The sequence below is a fragment of the Papilio machaon genome, chromosome 17, assembly GCF_912999745.1.
Source record: "Papilio machaon chromosome 17, ilPapMach1.1, whole genome shotgun sequence".
Taxonomy (NCBI): Eukaryota; Metazoa; Arthropoda; class Insecta; order Lepidoptera; family Papilionidae; genus Papilio; species Papilio machaon.
Window position 1 is genome coordinate 4,143,378 of NC_060002.1, and position 16,643 is coordinate 4,160,020.

Here is a 16,643-nt window from a genome sequence, read left to right on the forward strand (position 1 = left end):
CCTGGACTACTTGACATATATTGAACATCGAAATGTCTTTGTTGTGTATTTGTATTCTTCCGGGAAATGTGATAGGTATAAATATGTGATAAATAAATGATGAAAGAATCAGTCGTTTTTTTTTTTTGGTTTTTTAAATTAACTATTACATTGTTAATGCTAGAAATTTTCTTACATTGAGATAAAAATTAGAATAGTTTTACATCAAACTGTTCAATTTATTTATGAAACTTATTAACTGAATAGAATTTACGAGAGGAAAATGGCCTTTACGTTAAATGTCACTAAAAGCAACACTTAACCGTATCAAAATGTATGAAGGTATCCGTTTTTTTTATATTTAAAGTAATTATAATAATTCTTTGTATTGTGTTATTAAATGAGAAAATGATAATAATTTAAAATTAATTTTTAAAAATACATCAAATGGCAATTTCATTTTGGAGATATTTTTTAAATTTTCTTTTGTAGGTATCATTTAAAAAAAATTAGGTTTAATTAAATTCGAATTTCAACTTTTACATTATGATTTGTTAACTAAAATTAGTACAAGAGTTTAAAAAAAAGTGTTTTTTTTTTAATTCTAAGTTTTTTTTTTTAAATTCCTAACTTTTCTTGGCATATTAAAGCTGTACGTAATAAACGCCCGTGAATTCTGTAATTTCGTAATCACAAACCATCTTCTTATACAACTAAAGCCTATCATCACCAACTCTTAATACTCACAAACATTTCACTACGAACAATCGAAACTTCCATACAACCAAATTGATATCTTTGTATAGTTTAACCAGAAATATAAAAAACTTGAGAGGTGTCAAGGGACACCCGGATGGAACGAAGTTCCTTTCAATTAATTAGTGAAGGAACCAATGTTTATTCTATGAATAAAAAACTTAAGTCTTCACAAGAAGTACATTTTATTTCTATGAATTTTCGTTATATATTGTCACGTCGTTGCCATGGTGAAGTAGCGCTCATTCGTCGTTAACATACTTACTATAGCAAAAAAGTGTCGTGACAACTTTTCGTAAGAATTTTTTCCGTCTAGCCCCCTTTCACAACGCGCGATAAGGAACTTCGTTCCAAAAATCCTCGTCATATTAAGGAAAAATATGGAACTAATACACACCCACATCAGAATGTGATGTAACAAAATAGACGATTGAAATGCTCCCTAGGCAGGATTTTTATATTCTTGGTCAGACAGAACCCGAGTATAAAATTGTGGTTTTAATAAGAGCCTTTATAGAATAATATAAAAAGGACAGATTTTATAGCCGTCTATATATTTTTTTTTATATTTAAGTAGATCAAATCAAGAGCCCATTTTAATTGTATGGAAGTGTCGTGTCTATTTCATACCTACTCTGTGACCTACACAACGTCATTACACACGTACACCAAATTTAAAGCGCGAAGAAAAACTAACCATCATTTGAGACTACAGATAAGTTTGTTCCTAAATCATTAGAACATAGAGTTTATTTTAGCTTAACTAATTTATTACAACGTTATGACGGCTCACTCGGTGACATAGCCACGTTTAAAGGACTGGTCGCTGTCATCTGGAAATACAATTTAATATTGTTACCTAAAACATTCTTCATGTAACATGCAATGCTAGGAAAATTTAAATTAAGTTATATAATAAAAATAAAGCGAAAAATTTAGTTTAGTAAACATACTTTTCAATTTTTTGACTCTTAGGTGTCGTTAGAAAATCCTTTTTAACTCATAAAGTTGAGGGTTTCATATTAAGTGTGGTTAATCTTCTCTTCTGATTGAGACCTACCATTATGAACTGAATTGGTCGGCTACAATCTATGCTAATTGACTTTCTTTTTACCACAATGACTTAGTACAGTCACTATCTCCTGACTGTACTCCTGACCTATGTAACCTCAATATATATCTCCTGACTGTACTCCTGACCTATGTAACCTCAATATATATCTCCTGACTGTACTCCTGACCTATGTAACCTCAATATATATCTCCTGACTGTACTCCTGACCTATGTAACCTCAATATATATCTCCTGACTGTACTCCTGACCTATGTAACCTCAATATATATCTCCTGACTGTACTCCTGACCTATGTAACCTCAATATATATCTCCTGACTGTACTCCTGACCTATGTAACCTCAATATATATCTCCTGACTGTACTCCTGACCTATGTAACCTCAATATATATCTCCTGACTGTACTCCTGACCTATGTAACCTCAATATATATCTCCTGACTGTACTCCTGACCTATGTAACCTCAATATATATCTCCTGACTGTACTCCTGACCTATGTAACCTCAATATATATCTCCTGACTGTACTCCTGACCTATGTAACCTCAATATATATCTCCTGACTGTACTCCTGACCTATGTAACCTCAATATATATCTCCTGACTGTACTCCTGACCTATGTAACCTCAATATATATCTCCTGACTGTTCTCCTGACCTATGTAACCTCAATATATATCTCCTGACTGTACTCCTGACCTATGTAACCTCAATATATATCTCCTGACTGTACTCCTGACCTATGTAACCTCAATATATATCTCCTGACTGTACTCCTGACCTATGTAACCTCAATATATATCTCCTGACCTATGTTTCTGCTATAATTATGTAGATACAGATATAGCTATTGAGGTTACATAGATCAGGAGTACAGTCAGGAGATAGAGAAGGAGATGGTGAGTACCATCATTGGAGTAAAAGCACATCATTTAATCACACACAAAAGCACTATACCTTGAGTTTATTGTGTTGTGTGTCTGCGGGGGCGGGGGCGGGAGCGGGGGCGGGGCTGTGTGGGGGCGCGAAGCAGTCCGAGATGGTGTCGAGGGCGCGCTCCGCCAGCCCGCGCTCCTCCAGCACCGCTTCCAGCGCCGCCGCCAGCTCCGAACCCTCGCCGAAAGTAGACACATCTTCCGCTGTACAATACAACTGTCTTTATGGAATTGTTTCAACAAATTAATTTTACTTTCACAGCCGTGAGGTATTGTTCTTTTCAGCTTCATGATGCCCACTGCTGGGCATAGGCACCTCTCAATGATGGTCATGATCGATCCTGTGCCATCCGGTGAGCCGAATAGGTAGACAAATTACTAATTATACTGATCCAGGCACACCAATCTCGCTTCGTCTAGTTCCAGACATGTACGCTGATGGATATTTTTCTCGACCATCACCAATTAAATTATAAATATTTTTTGATGTGAAACATCTATAGGATCACTTGTAAACCGAATTGTTGGCGTGGCGACGCTTGCCGTGGCGACGGGTCGCCAAGCTATACTGAGGTAGACATATATATATGTAGGAAGAGGATCGGACATAGTTAAAAGAATGAAGCTACTTTAAACTTTATAATAGTTTTTAGCAAAATCACAGGACTAATGACATTTAATTAACCATTAAACTAAACTATGTCCCAAAGTAACAATTCAATAAATTAGCCTTAAATAATAACCGAGTATAATTAGTCTAGGAACCAAATTATAGCACCGGAATAATAATTAATTCGTTTCCACAAATTAACTATCCGAAGCGTCTAGGTTAAGCAAGCGAAGTACAACTAGTGCACCGAGCCACGCCAGAGCCAAGACTGCCTTTCAAATAATGTTGCACGTCTTTTATAGTGGCAGAGCTAGTAGTGGGGAGAGTGGGGGCATCGAATGACGCGATCGGTATATGGTGGCGCGCGGGCGCCGACATATACATATATACTTTTTATTTTAATAATATTTAATATTATTTATTATTATTCATTCATTCCTTCCTTCATTCATTCATTCCTTTCCTTCCTTCATTCATTCATTCATTCACTCATTCATTCCTTTCCTTCCTTCACTCATTCATTCATCCATTCATTCATTCACTCATTCATTCATTCATTTATGTTATTTATTTAATATTTTATGCATATTACTTGCACACACGATGTTTCACATCTGCCAGGCGTCCCATGACGGCTCACAAGTTTTTTTATTGTTATAATGAACATAGTAAAATGCAATCATGAACATACCTTGGTTAAAAAATTCAGTGAAAGCCTCATCAGGGATCTGACTTAGGACGGATGGATCCAATATGTCGTCCGGTGGAACTTGTTCCACTTCTGCAAACATAAAAACATTGTGAAATACCTCTCCCTGCTAATCCACCTCCCCTTCTAACCAATTCTAAATAAGAAAGGATAAGAGATCAGAAAAAAACATCCACTTGATGTCTATCATCTGTGTCATGTTGCACCGGCAACACTAACTGGCGCCAGTGAGATAAAACAGCTCATATTAAGCCGTCGCTACTGTCTTACTGTACTGGCATAATGTAAATCGTGTTCTTTTGTTTAAACATACCTAATTCGTGCGCACTTGAAGTCCTCATATATTCAGTCTCGCTCAATCCCCCGATTGCCGTGTCCTCAGAACTGTCGTATGTCGAGGAGTTGGAACATATGTTGATCTCTGTACACAATAATGCATCCTGACATACACACATAAATTTATTTAACTTTAGTTTTTTTTATATTTTTCTTTGCTTAATTTTTTTATGCTAAAATCGGAATCAAACCAACGAAGTAGCTTATAAACATGAGACGGAGAGGGGGGAAGTGTGTGAGAGCGAGAGAGAGAGAGAGAGAGAGAGAGAGGGAGATAGAGTGAAAGGGAGGGACAGGGAGAAAGGAAGAGAGGGGGATAGGGAGAGAGAGAAAGGGAGAGAGAGAGATGTACCGGTGAGGGAGTGTGCGTGCTGGGGGCGGCGCGCCAGCACACGACGGCGGCGCTTGGCGCGGCGCGGAGAGCGCGGGGCTGCGGGGCAGGCACGCCGGCGCGCCTTCTGCGGCCGCCACTCGCGGCTCAGTTGCTCGTAATTGTCCTGACACATTATTGTATTTGCTTTTATTATACTTCGTTATGAATTTTATCTCATTGCGAATTTACGTTGAAACTCGTAAAGTCAAAATACATCTGGTAAAAAACATTTTCATAATTTAACATTAACTAATCTTATTTTACATTACTATTTCACTTTATCTCACAATTGTCATGAAGTAACTAGAAACGTCATATATCATAATGGCCGTCATGTATGGAATTTGAAGTTTATCTGTTTACTTAATTTAGACTATCAATCAAAACGAAAGATTCACAAAATAAATAGTATGATAAATTCGGCGCAACAATAATAATAAAAAAAGTAATTAGTACATAATACATTGAAAATCTGTAATTTTTAGCCACCTTATAGTGACGTAATTATTTTGTTTACACACAAAGTCATTAAATAGTCATCCTAATTGAACAGTTATTATGAGAAATTTATGGTACAGGTGTTCCTAACACTCACTCGTTTCCATGCGTGTTCGGTACAGAGCGGAGTCTGATCGTGCAGCGGCAGCAGCGGCTGCTTGCAGCGGTCCCCGCCCGCGAACACTGCCGCACACGCCGCGTACAGCCGCTGCGAGGGCGCCAGCGTCACGTGCGCGAAGCAGTGCCGCGCGCACGGCAGCGCCCCCTGCGCGCACTTCTCCTCGCTGCACACGCCGAACTCGCTACCCTTCCGCCCGCTCTCACCCCCGCACCACCCAGATTCACTACACGATATTAAATAGAATTCACTAGAATTTTATAAACATCTGTACATGTAACCAAATCAAATCCTAATACCAATAACTAAAAAGGAACCGCACATTTAACAATAAACATTGTAAATAAATAAAAAAATATATCTTATGGATTTAAGATATTTTTGAGATAGATATATAAACGTTACATACCGTAGTTTCCTTCTATCTTCTGAGGAGAGAACATTGTGTAAGCCGCGCATGGCCAGCAAGTGGTTGACAGTCTGTGTTGGAAGACGACACGTCGACGACTCGCTTAGTTGTTTCTGTATACAAATATCATACTTTAAAGTGGAAATTTACTCATAGTAACACAACTTGCTTACGCATATTTTTTATAACAGTATAAAACAATGAAAATATAATAAAATAAATATAATAAAAAAAACAAAGATTACAAAAGAGATCTCAACAGACTATTTGCTTAAGTCAAATAAAATAGTATATGTGCCAAGCCACAACTTAACTTCATACTCCTCATAACAAAAACTTACTGCTACATCAATTAGTCTCACTAATATTATAAATGCAAATATTTGGATGTTTGTTAGAAGAAATCTGCAGAATGGCTCAGCAGATTTTAATGAAATTTGACATCATAATCTGGAAAAACACTACTAATTAAGTTTTTTAATTCCGAGCGAACGGAGTCGTAGACGATAGCTAGTAGAGGAAAACACTAAGTAAACAATAAACGCCACTAAAGATTGTGTTAACCTAACCTTGATAAGTGTGGCAAGTGCACGTTGTTCGCTGTAGTCTACAGGGCGTAGCTCAGCCGCACGAGCCACATGCCGCTTTAGCGCAGCACGGCGAAGCGCCAGACGTGCACTACGGGACTCCGCCGCACTCTCCTCCACGCACACAGGGCCCCAACTTACATCTTCATCAAATAAAATACTAACTTAAGCGATTACTCGGGTTGCAATTTTATAACATTGAGTAGGTAATCAACACTGATAGTATTACTGACTCGACCTAGACCTAGATGTTCACTTCAATATATTCTTTTGAATTGAATGATGAATTGAAGTAGTAACAAAGCCTATTAGATCCAAGTACTTTAGGATTAGAACCATACCTAAATCTGGGATATCATCATCACTGCTGCTAGTCTCAACTTGTCTAAATGCGTTTCCTTTTTTCTCATCTAATGGACCACATTGAAATAATTCTTCGCCGGGTGCATGCCATGATGTATTTGCAAGGGCTATCACTTTATTCTGTGTGGGTATCCGTTGCAAGGCTTCATGGACGGTTGGCCCTCGTCCACGTTTTGCTTTTGATGAAGGTGTTTTAGCTAAAAACGTAAAAATAATTATTATTAATTTTATAACAAAAAATTATCAGTTTTATACAGTTTTTCCTTTTTTTGTATGAATTTAAATTTATTTTTTCCTTAATTATCATTGTGTTAAAATACTTTTTAAAGACAGAGTGGTAGTTAAAATAAAAATAAATTAATAAACTCAACTTGTGTGATACCTGAGTTACCAAAATGTGGCTCATTTGTCAATCAAGTATAAATGTTAATAAAATTATAGATATGAAGTTTAGCTTACCTGCTGCTGGTTTTTTGATAGGTGCTGCTGGGACTTTTATAGTTGATATTGCAACGGGTTCAGTTTTGATAACCGTCGCTGGAGTTTCTACAACTCCATGTTCCCTTTTGAAAACATCAAGGAAAGTTTCCGGTGCTGATAATTTTGCAGTTGATATAGATTTGACATTGCTTGAATTAACACTATTAATACTGACTTTAACATTATGGGAAGGGGAGCTGATTTTATTTATAACCTTTATATTATTGATAGTCGGAGGTCGACTTTCTGCGACAATGCTATTTCTTGCATCTAAGTTGACATTATTTTGTATCTTAGTATTCTGGACTTTGGTATTAACATTTTTACTTTCTGTTAGATTAACTTGAATTTTATTCTTTATAGGATAATGTCCATTAACAGTTTCCTTTTTTGTTTCAATTATTTCTTCCTTAATATCACCATTTGTAAGAACACCAATCAAGTCCAAATCTTTATTGGGACTTTCAAGTAACTTACTTTTAATATCAATGTTATCGGAGAAAATGAAATTATCTTCAGTATGACTGACAGTAATTTCACTAGCGATAACATCGGAATCATGAAATGTGTACAGATCGTTGGGATCAATTTTAAATTTACTATGGAAGAAATTATCACTGAGATGTGGGATATATGTCTGTTCATCACCTGAACTGTCATGTATAAACATATTCACTTCACTACCACAGTTTCCTGATACTCCGTCAACTGCCATTTTGTACTGTGATGCACAACTTGCATCTGATATGTTTTGGGGAATACTGCTGAAACTGAAATTAACAATAATGATTACACTAACTGTAACTTTCACTTAGTTAATTTGGGTATTATCATCTATCCAAACAAAACTTACCCCACATTTTCTGAAGTACTCAAATAAGACATGCTGTGTTCATTTTACAACCTTAACATGTAGATAATTGTAATTGGGAAAATGCAACTTGAATAAATTGGTCCCTCTGCTTCATACTATAGAACAGTCAGTATAATTTTATTATTGTTTTTAAATAACAAAAAACATGTATGATAAGAATTTTTAATACAATGACAATTAATCTGACATCTGTCAAAAATACAAATAATTATATTTTCATAAAAAAAGTGAAATAATTGGAAGAAACGATGCTATTATTATAATTCTATTATTCCTTAACTGATTGTCCAACCAAAACAAGGCAAGTATACTAATATTAAGAATCTTTTACAGAATAACGAAGAGTTTTCTTACGTTATAATTAGGATGATTCACCAAACATTTTGCGCTAAATCTTATCCAATATAAGTAAATATCACAACTTTATGCTTATTTATTCTATTTAACACAATTCGGTTTTATATAAAGACTTTATTTTAAACAAAGTTTTATTCAATAACATCAAAGAATGACAGAATACACCAAACCAAATGGCAGGCTGCATGAACGCGGTGCGTTCAAGTTAAGGAATAAGAATGTTTTATAAATGTTTTCAGTTCTAAATAGTGCCTAATTATTTGTCAGTATTAAAATATTTATCCTATATTTTAAATTTTTGTTTAGATTAAAATGAACATTTCTCACTCCCAAATCTTCTGTAGTTTAATCTACAAGTTAATTGCTTTGTTGAGAGGGAAGTGTTCGATTGTTCCTTTATCTCATGAATTGAAATAATCATTTGCGTTTTTTTTTTCGAATGATTTTTTTATTTCCACCGAAAAATTATGGACAAAAATGAACGAAGGAATTTAAGTAATTTTGACACTTTTTTACTTTGGCAGCTATAAAATTGTCATTTAAAGGTGTTTTTATTGGCTCGCTGTGATTAATGGCAATTCCTATTGGCGGAATTGAACTTACGGAGTTGTCATTTTTGAAAATTTCTACCTCCCTAATTTCGGAAAATCTTCCTTGTAATTAATCAATTTTGTCATTTAAATTATTATTTATTTTTTGGTAACCAAGTTATTACTTAATTATCGTCTAATACTTTATGTAAAAGTAGATAAGCGTCGTATATTTCCACTATTTTGTGAAACAACTTACCACTCAATTTGAATTTGCCGCTCTTCTAAATTCGATTTGTGAACCCCGTCTTCGAAGCGTTGTTGTGAATCCAATATGGCGAAATCTGATGTTGTACTATTTTGAAGGTACGTCAATAGGACGATTCTGTAATGTGTAATCCGGTAAATACACTATTTTTGGAAACATAACAACGTACTTCAATGTATGTCTTATGAGTTTGTGTTATTATTTAAGTGCTTAATGTGCGGTGAAAGGTGTACGATTGTATTGTTTTGTTTGTGATTTCCGATAATTCAGCGACCCATTGTCATGTGAAGTTAAAAAATCCTTTCTAAATAATCCAAAGGTGTCCTTAAGCGTGTTAACGTCTTGAGAATGGAAATATGAAGTTAGTGTCGAATTCACGTTGTAAAACACCACCTTATTACATGACTGATTTTAATTACAGCAATTAGCCACCCGATTTGAATATATTTTAAGTTTGTTTTATAATATTATGTTTTGTTACAGAAGTGCACATGATTTCTTACAAATGGGAGTTAAATAAAACAAAAATCGGGTGCATTATATTAGCGCCATAATACTTGATTTATTATTCGAATACAGTCATAGTTACGTTGACTATCATGACAGATACCCGACGAAGAGTAAAGCTTTACGCTCTGAACGCCGATCGGCAATGGGATGATAGAGGAACCGGTCACGTATCGTCATGTTACGTAGAGAAGTTGAAAGGTACATCATTGTTGGTTAGGGCAGAGTCAGATGGTTCCCTTCTTTTAGAAAGCAAAATACAGCCGGACACAGCTTACCAAAAGCAGCAAGACACATTGATTGTTTGGTCAGAAGGAGATAATTTCGACTTAGCGCTCAGTTTTCAAGAAAAGGCTGGCTGTGATGAAATATGGGAGAAAATTTGTCAGGTATTATTTTTTAGTTATTTCTTGGTATTGTTATTTCATCTGTATACATTTTTTAGCAACATTAACCTCACCTAACTTAAATTACTGTTGACTTACCTAAGTAAGCTTACTGTTTACAAACTTTTTTTTTTATAAAAAAAACATTCTAAATGTCATATTACCTTAACTATACAAGAAGTTTATATACATTTGGAAAATTTTAGGTTCAAGGAAAGGACCCATCAGTGGAAATCACACAAGACATTGTGGAGGAATCTGAAGATGAGCGCTTTGATGAAATGTCAGACAGTGTTCAGCCAGTTGAACTCCCAGCTTGTGAGATGGGGCGCCTTGAGGACATCAGTGAATTAGTAAACAGTTGTTTAGTCTCACCAGCAAGGAAGGACAAACTAGCAGCAGCACTAGAAAGTCAGCATTATATCAAAAAACTATTAAATCTTTTTCGTATGTGTGAAGACATCGAAAACATTGAAGGCTTGCATCATCTCTATGAAATTTTCAAAAGTATATTCCTCCTCAATAAAAATACTCTTTTTGATACAATGTTTGCAGATGACACTATATTTGATGTGGTTGGTTGTCTTGAATATGACCCAAGTTTGCCACAACCGAAAAAACATAGAGAATACTTGAAGGAATTAGCTAAATTTCGTGAGGCCATTCCTATTAAAAATCAAGATTTATTATCAAAAATTCATCAAACCTACAGAGTACAGTACATTCAGGACATTGTCCTACCCACACCTACAGTTTTTGAAGACAATTTGCTAAGCACATTGTCCAGTTTTATATTTTTTAATAAGGTTGAAATAGTGAAACTTATAGAGGAAGATGACAAGTATTTAACAGATTTGTTTAAGTTACTAATGGATAGTAAGACACCCGACTCAAAAAGAAGGGATTTGGTACTATTTTTAAAAGAATTTTGTAATTTTTCACAAAACTTACAGCCGCAAGATAAAGATGCTTTTTATAAGACTTTAGTTACATTGGGTATCCTGCCAGCTTTAGAAATAACGTTAAGTATAGATGATCAAAAGACGAAGACTGCCTCTATAGATATCTTGACGTACATTGTTGAGTTCTCACCATCCGTTGTCAGGGATTACACATTACAACAAGCAAACAATACAGAAGAGGTAAGTTGAATATGTTACACTTGAAAAGGCTTTTTCTTAAAACATGAAGTTATCTCATTTGATTAATTAAATTTCTAAATTACTGTAACTTGTTTCCAGGAGCAAATGTTATTAAACATAGTAATAGAGCAAATGCTAAGAGACAGAGATCCAGAACTAGGAGGTGCAGTACAGTTAATGGGTGTGCTCCGTATACTCCTGGATCCAGAAAGTATGCTTGCTTCAGTAAACAAGAGTGAAAAGGCAGATTTTCTAAATTTCTTCTATAAGCACAGTATACAAACACTTATAGGTAAGATCTACTCTAAAGTATTCATCCTTTTTTCACTGCAGGAAGACTTTAAAACATCTCTCATTCCCATTCTAGAACTCACTAGAGGAACTTTTTTTAAAACTTATTTACATAGAAAGAAATACATGCAAACATGTGTTTAATTGATATTTTTTAACAAAATTGACATATTAGGTTTTAAATTTATTTATTTATTTGTATATGTAACAATAATATGTAATTTTCAGCACCCTTACTGGCAAATACAACAGGTGAGAAGCCATTGAAAGAAGATTATCATACAGTGCAACTATTGGGCCTTGTGCTTGAACTTCTTGCGTTTTGTGTAGAACATCACACATATCATATCAAAACTTGCATATTAAATAAGGTAAGTGCAAAAAAACATAACACTATTTACTTATCAATGTTGGTGTGTACATTTGCAGCTCAGAACTTTGCAAAAATCAATGCTAAGAACACAATTTTAGGTGTGGAATGTAAAGGGATTTAGGGGAGGGTACTGCGCAGTTGACCTTGAGACAGCTTAAATATTGAAACTGCATAAAATGCTGCTCAAAAAGCTCTCAATACATCTGCAGTTTCTCGTGTGTTTCTGATGTTATTTGATGTTGGATCATTTCACCTATTGTTGATAAAATGTTTTTGACCTTGCTTTATAAATAAAATTCAGAGAAGGAATACCAAATTGCGTAATGATTGCGTTTACATCTGTGGCTGTTACACAGTTTATACATGTACCAACCTTTAAATTAATATAATTTAAAAAAATTTAATTTGATAGAAAAAAAATCAATCTTGGTATTACTGCTACTGTCCAGTCATGTTGATTTATTCTATATAAATAGTTAATTATGTTTAATGTAAAATTTCTAGGACCTTCTTCGTCGCATTTTGGTGCTAATGCGATCAACACACACCTTTTTGGTGCTCGGAGCTTTGAGGTTTATGAGGAGAATAATAGCACTCAAAGATGAGTATTACAACAGATATATCATAAAGGGAAACCTTTTTGCACCTGTTATAGATGCTTTTCTTAGAAATAATGGCAGGTAAGTCGTAATATCTTTACTTAAATATATTGTATATAGAACATAGTAAATAAAAAAATAAAATTGTTGAATTTGAATAAATTTGCAAATTAATCAGTAATTTGGTCACTTATAAATATATCTATTACTATTTGTATAAGTAACTAAAAATTTAACACAATAAGAATAAAATTTAAATTTGTGCTAGTTTTTATAAAGAATTGCTCATATAAAATGTTTTTTCCTGTCATTTTGCAGGTACAACTTATTAGATTCAGCTATTTTAGAATTATTTGAGTTCATAAAGTTAGAAGACATAAAGTCGTTGTGTTCTCATGTTGTGGAAAACTATGGCAAGATCTTGGAAGATGTTGAATATGTACAAACTTTTAAAGCTTTAAAGACCCGATATGACCAACATCAGGACAAGCTAAAAGAAAGGGACAGAGGTATGTTGATTTCAAAATATTTAAACCAAAAAAAGTGGTAGAAAAATAAGTTTACATTGTTACACAGATATAAGTTTATACAGACAGTATGTTAAATTTAAGATTTAAAAAGTATAAATGTCAAGTAGTCAAATATTTAACTAGAACTTATTTGTCTATATAAGACTGTTATGTGACCGAATGGTCATTTTACTGTGACGTTGTACAAAATAGCGGTAACTCTTAGCTGTGTTGTGACGTCATGAGTCGTTTGTAGTGAGCGGTAGTGTGGGAGTTGCGGAGGCGGTGGTGCCGTCGTTGCTGCGCACGCGCTACCGGCGCGAGGCGCGCACTCCTGATGATGAGGAGGAGATGTGGTTCAATGACGAGGATGATCTCGACGATGACGCGCCCCTTGACGCCGCGCAGCATCCTAACACGCATCACGCACTCGATGCAATCGGTCAGTACATATAGCATAGCACTCAGACTCACTTAATAGGGCGCATTAAACGGTCCCTTAAGTGTAGATTTTCTATAATAAATCTACTTGAAGTCATTAACTGACTATGGCAATTAATTGTTAAGTCTAAGGGATTGTGAACAACACTTATAATGTAATCAACTGCTGATAAAATACACTACATTTTAGGTTTATACGGATTGAAGCAAGTTACAACTTGATGATTAAACATATTTTTATCATCAGCACACTATACATCCCCACCGAGAGGCTAAGAGCTTACCCTAACCTGGTTTGGTTGATTTCACAGATATCTTTGAATTTTATCTTAGAACTTCAAAGATATGTGTCTCTTTTCCTTCACCGTAAGAACGTCTGATAAATGTACATGACGGGTTTCGAACTCAGGACCTGCAGATTGCAAGTCAAGTGGTTAACCCCTGAGCCACCGACGCTCTAAACATATTTTGCCTGTAATGTATTATTATAGGAAACATTTCTGTAATTAAAGTGTCTGATTAGTAATGAGATTAGAACATGTGTTGTAAGCTACCAGATAAGATTTGCATACAGACCTTGACAGAGGCCTTTCAGATTGTGATGAAAGAGTAAGATAAGATAATCCAGTACACACATCAAAATCATTAAGGTTTTGGATTGAAGACCGAAATCAAATTGCAATGAGTTTTTTAATAGAGAAAGTATTTAAGCTTTCATCATATTGTGCTGTATTTAGCTGTCAAATCTAACAAAAAGTTAGACCTAGGGTTTATCTTGGTAATTTATTAACTGTGTTTATATTTTTGATGGCTTAAAGTTATATTTGCATGCTGCGCAGTGCGTTTCCCCCCAATAATGAGCTGCTGATTTGTTGAGGTTTAATTTCATTTATGAGAACGTTTAGTTAGGAAAATAAGAAATAAAGTCATATTGTCTATGCAAACAGTAGTAGCGTATAATACAATGTATATTAAAGTATATTTTATGATTATTTCAGGTAAAATAGTTGAGAAGAAAGTGTGTACGAACGCGGAGACGGTGAACGGTCCGGGGCGTGTGCTGCTGACGGCTGCAGTCAGCAAGCCTCCGCACCCAGATGTTCAGGTATCCTCGCCCAGATTACTCAATAAGGTAAACTTTTAGTTCCCTCTCCTACTCTACACTACTATGTAACCTGGGGGTTTAAATTTATTTTAGATGGAATGTATATATGAATTTAATCGGAATAAAATAACATTGAATTTTATTTATGTGACTTAAATATACTTAATTAGACATTAAAATTGATTGTAGCCAATTGGCTTGACGGACTATGGGTGAAATTTTCATACAAAAACTTTGTCAATTTAGACTACAAATATGTAATAGTTGTGCTAGTTTAACTTTTTTTTTTATCAAATATGAGGGAGACTTACTAATATAGTAAACCTTTATTAAAATTTCGTTTTTTTTTTCTTTAAAAGTCAATGTAATTTTATTCTGATTTATTGGTGTGACCTTGGAATGTTTTGTGTGTACTAAATGTCAGTGAAGTGAATTAGTTTGTTTTGTAGATTTGATTGGAGTTGATGTGTGGCTTAAATGTAATGAAATAAGTTAATGTTAGACAATATTTTTGCATGATTTATGTGTAATAAAGTCAAACAAGGATATCTGAGCCTGATGAGAAAGACGCTGCTATCTCGGTTTGTTCTGTCAGAATATAAAAAACCAACATGGCTGTAGAAAATAAAAAAACATCATAAAAAATCATGTGACTTGTGTTTTTTGACATTGACTGGAGCTAATGATTTACTAATCATTTGTTTTTATTTATGCGAACCATGTCAGATATCCTTGTCAGTTTATACAATACGAAAAGCACCTTGTGACACTCTTTTATATTGGCAGCAAGGTGCTAGTAAGTTATTATAATTTAGTTTAACTTATCCCCACTGGATCAGATAATCTTGTTGGTCTATACTGTTGATTTTGACCGTCTTGACACATTCATTGACACCTGACATTCTCTTTGAAAAACAGAGACAATAAAATGTGTCAAACGCGACACTGGCGAAACAATCAGAGCCCAGTTAGCCACACCTAAAAGCCACTGCTTGGAAATTTAATTGAAAATGTGTCAAGACAAGTGTCATGAAATTCAACTGCTTGTAAATATATTTTATTCTTATTTGATAATATCTATAAAGAATAAAAATAAGAGTCCAAACACTATTTCTAGTTTCTCATTTTGGGTTATATTTAATTTTGGTTCTGCATTGCATGTTCTATGATTATAACTAATTTTAATGGGTGTTTTAGTAAAATATATATAATGTGCTGTCTAAAATAATCCGGACTGAACTACAATGTTTTTCTAAATGAGTGTGTCTTCATTGAGTTGTAATTTTGCCTAATTGAATTAACGATTTTTGTGGTTTAAATTCAATGATGCTTATTTTGAAAGTTTGTTTGTTTGTTGTGTGAGTGTTGAATGCGTTGTATGTTCTTTTTTTACATATCTTGATGTTTGATGTTTCTCGAAAGCAGCGTATCGTATATACAATTTATGTAACTATGCATGTGTTGCAGGGTTTGGTTGACTACGACGGTGACTCTGACGAAGAGGAGGACGGGGGCGGGGGCGGAGGCGGAGGTGGGGGCGGGGGCAGCGGCAGTGGGGGCGGGGCGAGCGCTGGGGGCGGGGCGGGGGCGGGGGCGGGCGCCAGTGAGGAGCGCGACGCCAAGCGGCCCCGCCTCGCGTAGTGCCACCTACACTTTCAAGGAATATAAAGTCATCCGTCTCGCTAGCTGTGCACCAACTCACGATGAGTGAAATGCCGTAAGAAAAACATTTTTACACTGATGCAGCCTGAGATTTTATGTGTTTGGAAAATGTATTTGAATCAAGTTACGCTTTAATGGCAGCAATATATTAACCAAACATTTGGTCTTGCAGATGTTTGGTTATTGTCGGTGATCACTTTTGGTGACCTGTTCCTTGTTTGATCCATTCTAAAAATTATACAAATAACTCATGATGTTTGAGAATGTTTCTATTATTTAGTTACATAAAATCTCAAGCTGAAAAGAAAATATTAAATATTAGTTGTAGATATATGTATGGTTCGATATTGCGGTGATTTAACTTTTAGCTG

At 34.9% G+C, this 16,643-nt stretch overlaps 2 protein-coding genes across 2 annotated transcripts; one reads left to right on the forward strand and one right to left on the reverse strand.

Annotated features, from left to right (window-relative positions):
• Positions 1-2,761: 2,761 nt before the first annotated feature.
• LOC106721454 lies at positions 2,762-8,631 on the reverse strand. The gene is made up of 11 exons (XM_045682001.1): positions 8,457-8,631; positions 8,082-8,197; positions 7,208-7,998; positions 6,727-6,945; positions 6,368-6,528; positions 5,799-5,911; positions 5,369-5,615; positions 4,753-4,897; positions 4,378-4,485; positions 4,047-4,136; positions 2,762-2,949 (listed from the first exon to the last, which is right to left on the reverse strand). The coding sequence occupies exons 2-11, from the start codon at positions 8,111-8,113 to the stop codon at positions 2,762-2,764; spliced, it is 2,094 nt and encodes a 697-aa protein (XP_045537957.1). The 5' UTR covers positions 8,114-8,197; positions 8,457-8,631.
• A 694-nt stretch (positions 8,632-9,325) lies between these two features.
• On the forward strand, positions 9,326-16,251 carry LOC106721453 (serine/threonine-protein phosphatase 4 regulatory subunit 3). The gene is made up of 10 exons (XM_045682002.1): positions 9,326-9,432; positions 9,741-10,153; positions 10,357-11,292; positions 11,392-11,584; positions 11,812-11,954; positions 12,461-12,636; positions 12,874-13,064; positions 13,321-13,506; positions 14,504-14,610; positions 16,078-16,251. The coding sequence occupies exons 2-10, from the start codon at positions 9,857-9,859 to the stop codon at positions 16,249-16,251; spliced, it is 2,403 nt and encodes an 800-aa protein (XP_045537958.1). The 5' UTR covers positions 9,326-9,432; positions 9,741-9,856.
• Positions 16,252-16,643: the final 392 nt, after the last annotated feature.

Coding starts and splice junctions, on each gene's coding strand:
- LOC106721454 (XM_045682001.1), bottom strand. CDS start 8,113: ATGTCTTATTTGAGTACTTCAGAAAATGTGGG. Junction 5,616..5,798: donor GAAGATAGAAGGAAACTACG/GTATGTAACGTT, acceptor AATATCGTGTAG/TGAATCTGGGTGGTGCGGGG. Junction 2,950..4,046: donor CACTGAATTTTTTAACCAAG/GTATGTTCATGA, acceptor TGTATTGTACAG/CGGAAGATGTGTCTACTTTC.
- LOC106721453 (XM_045682002.1), top strand. CDS start 9,857: ATGACAGATACCCGACGAAGAGTAAAGCTTTACGCTCTGAACGCCGAT. Junction 12,637..12,873: donor TTTCTTAGAAATAATGGCAG/GTAAGTCGTAAT, acceptor GTCATTTTGCAG/GTACAACTTATTAGATTCAG. Junction 13,507..14,503: donor TCACGCACTCGATGCAATCG/GTCAGTACATAT, acceptor TGATTATTTCAG/GTAAAATAGTTGAGAAGAAA.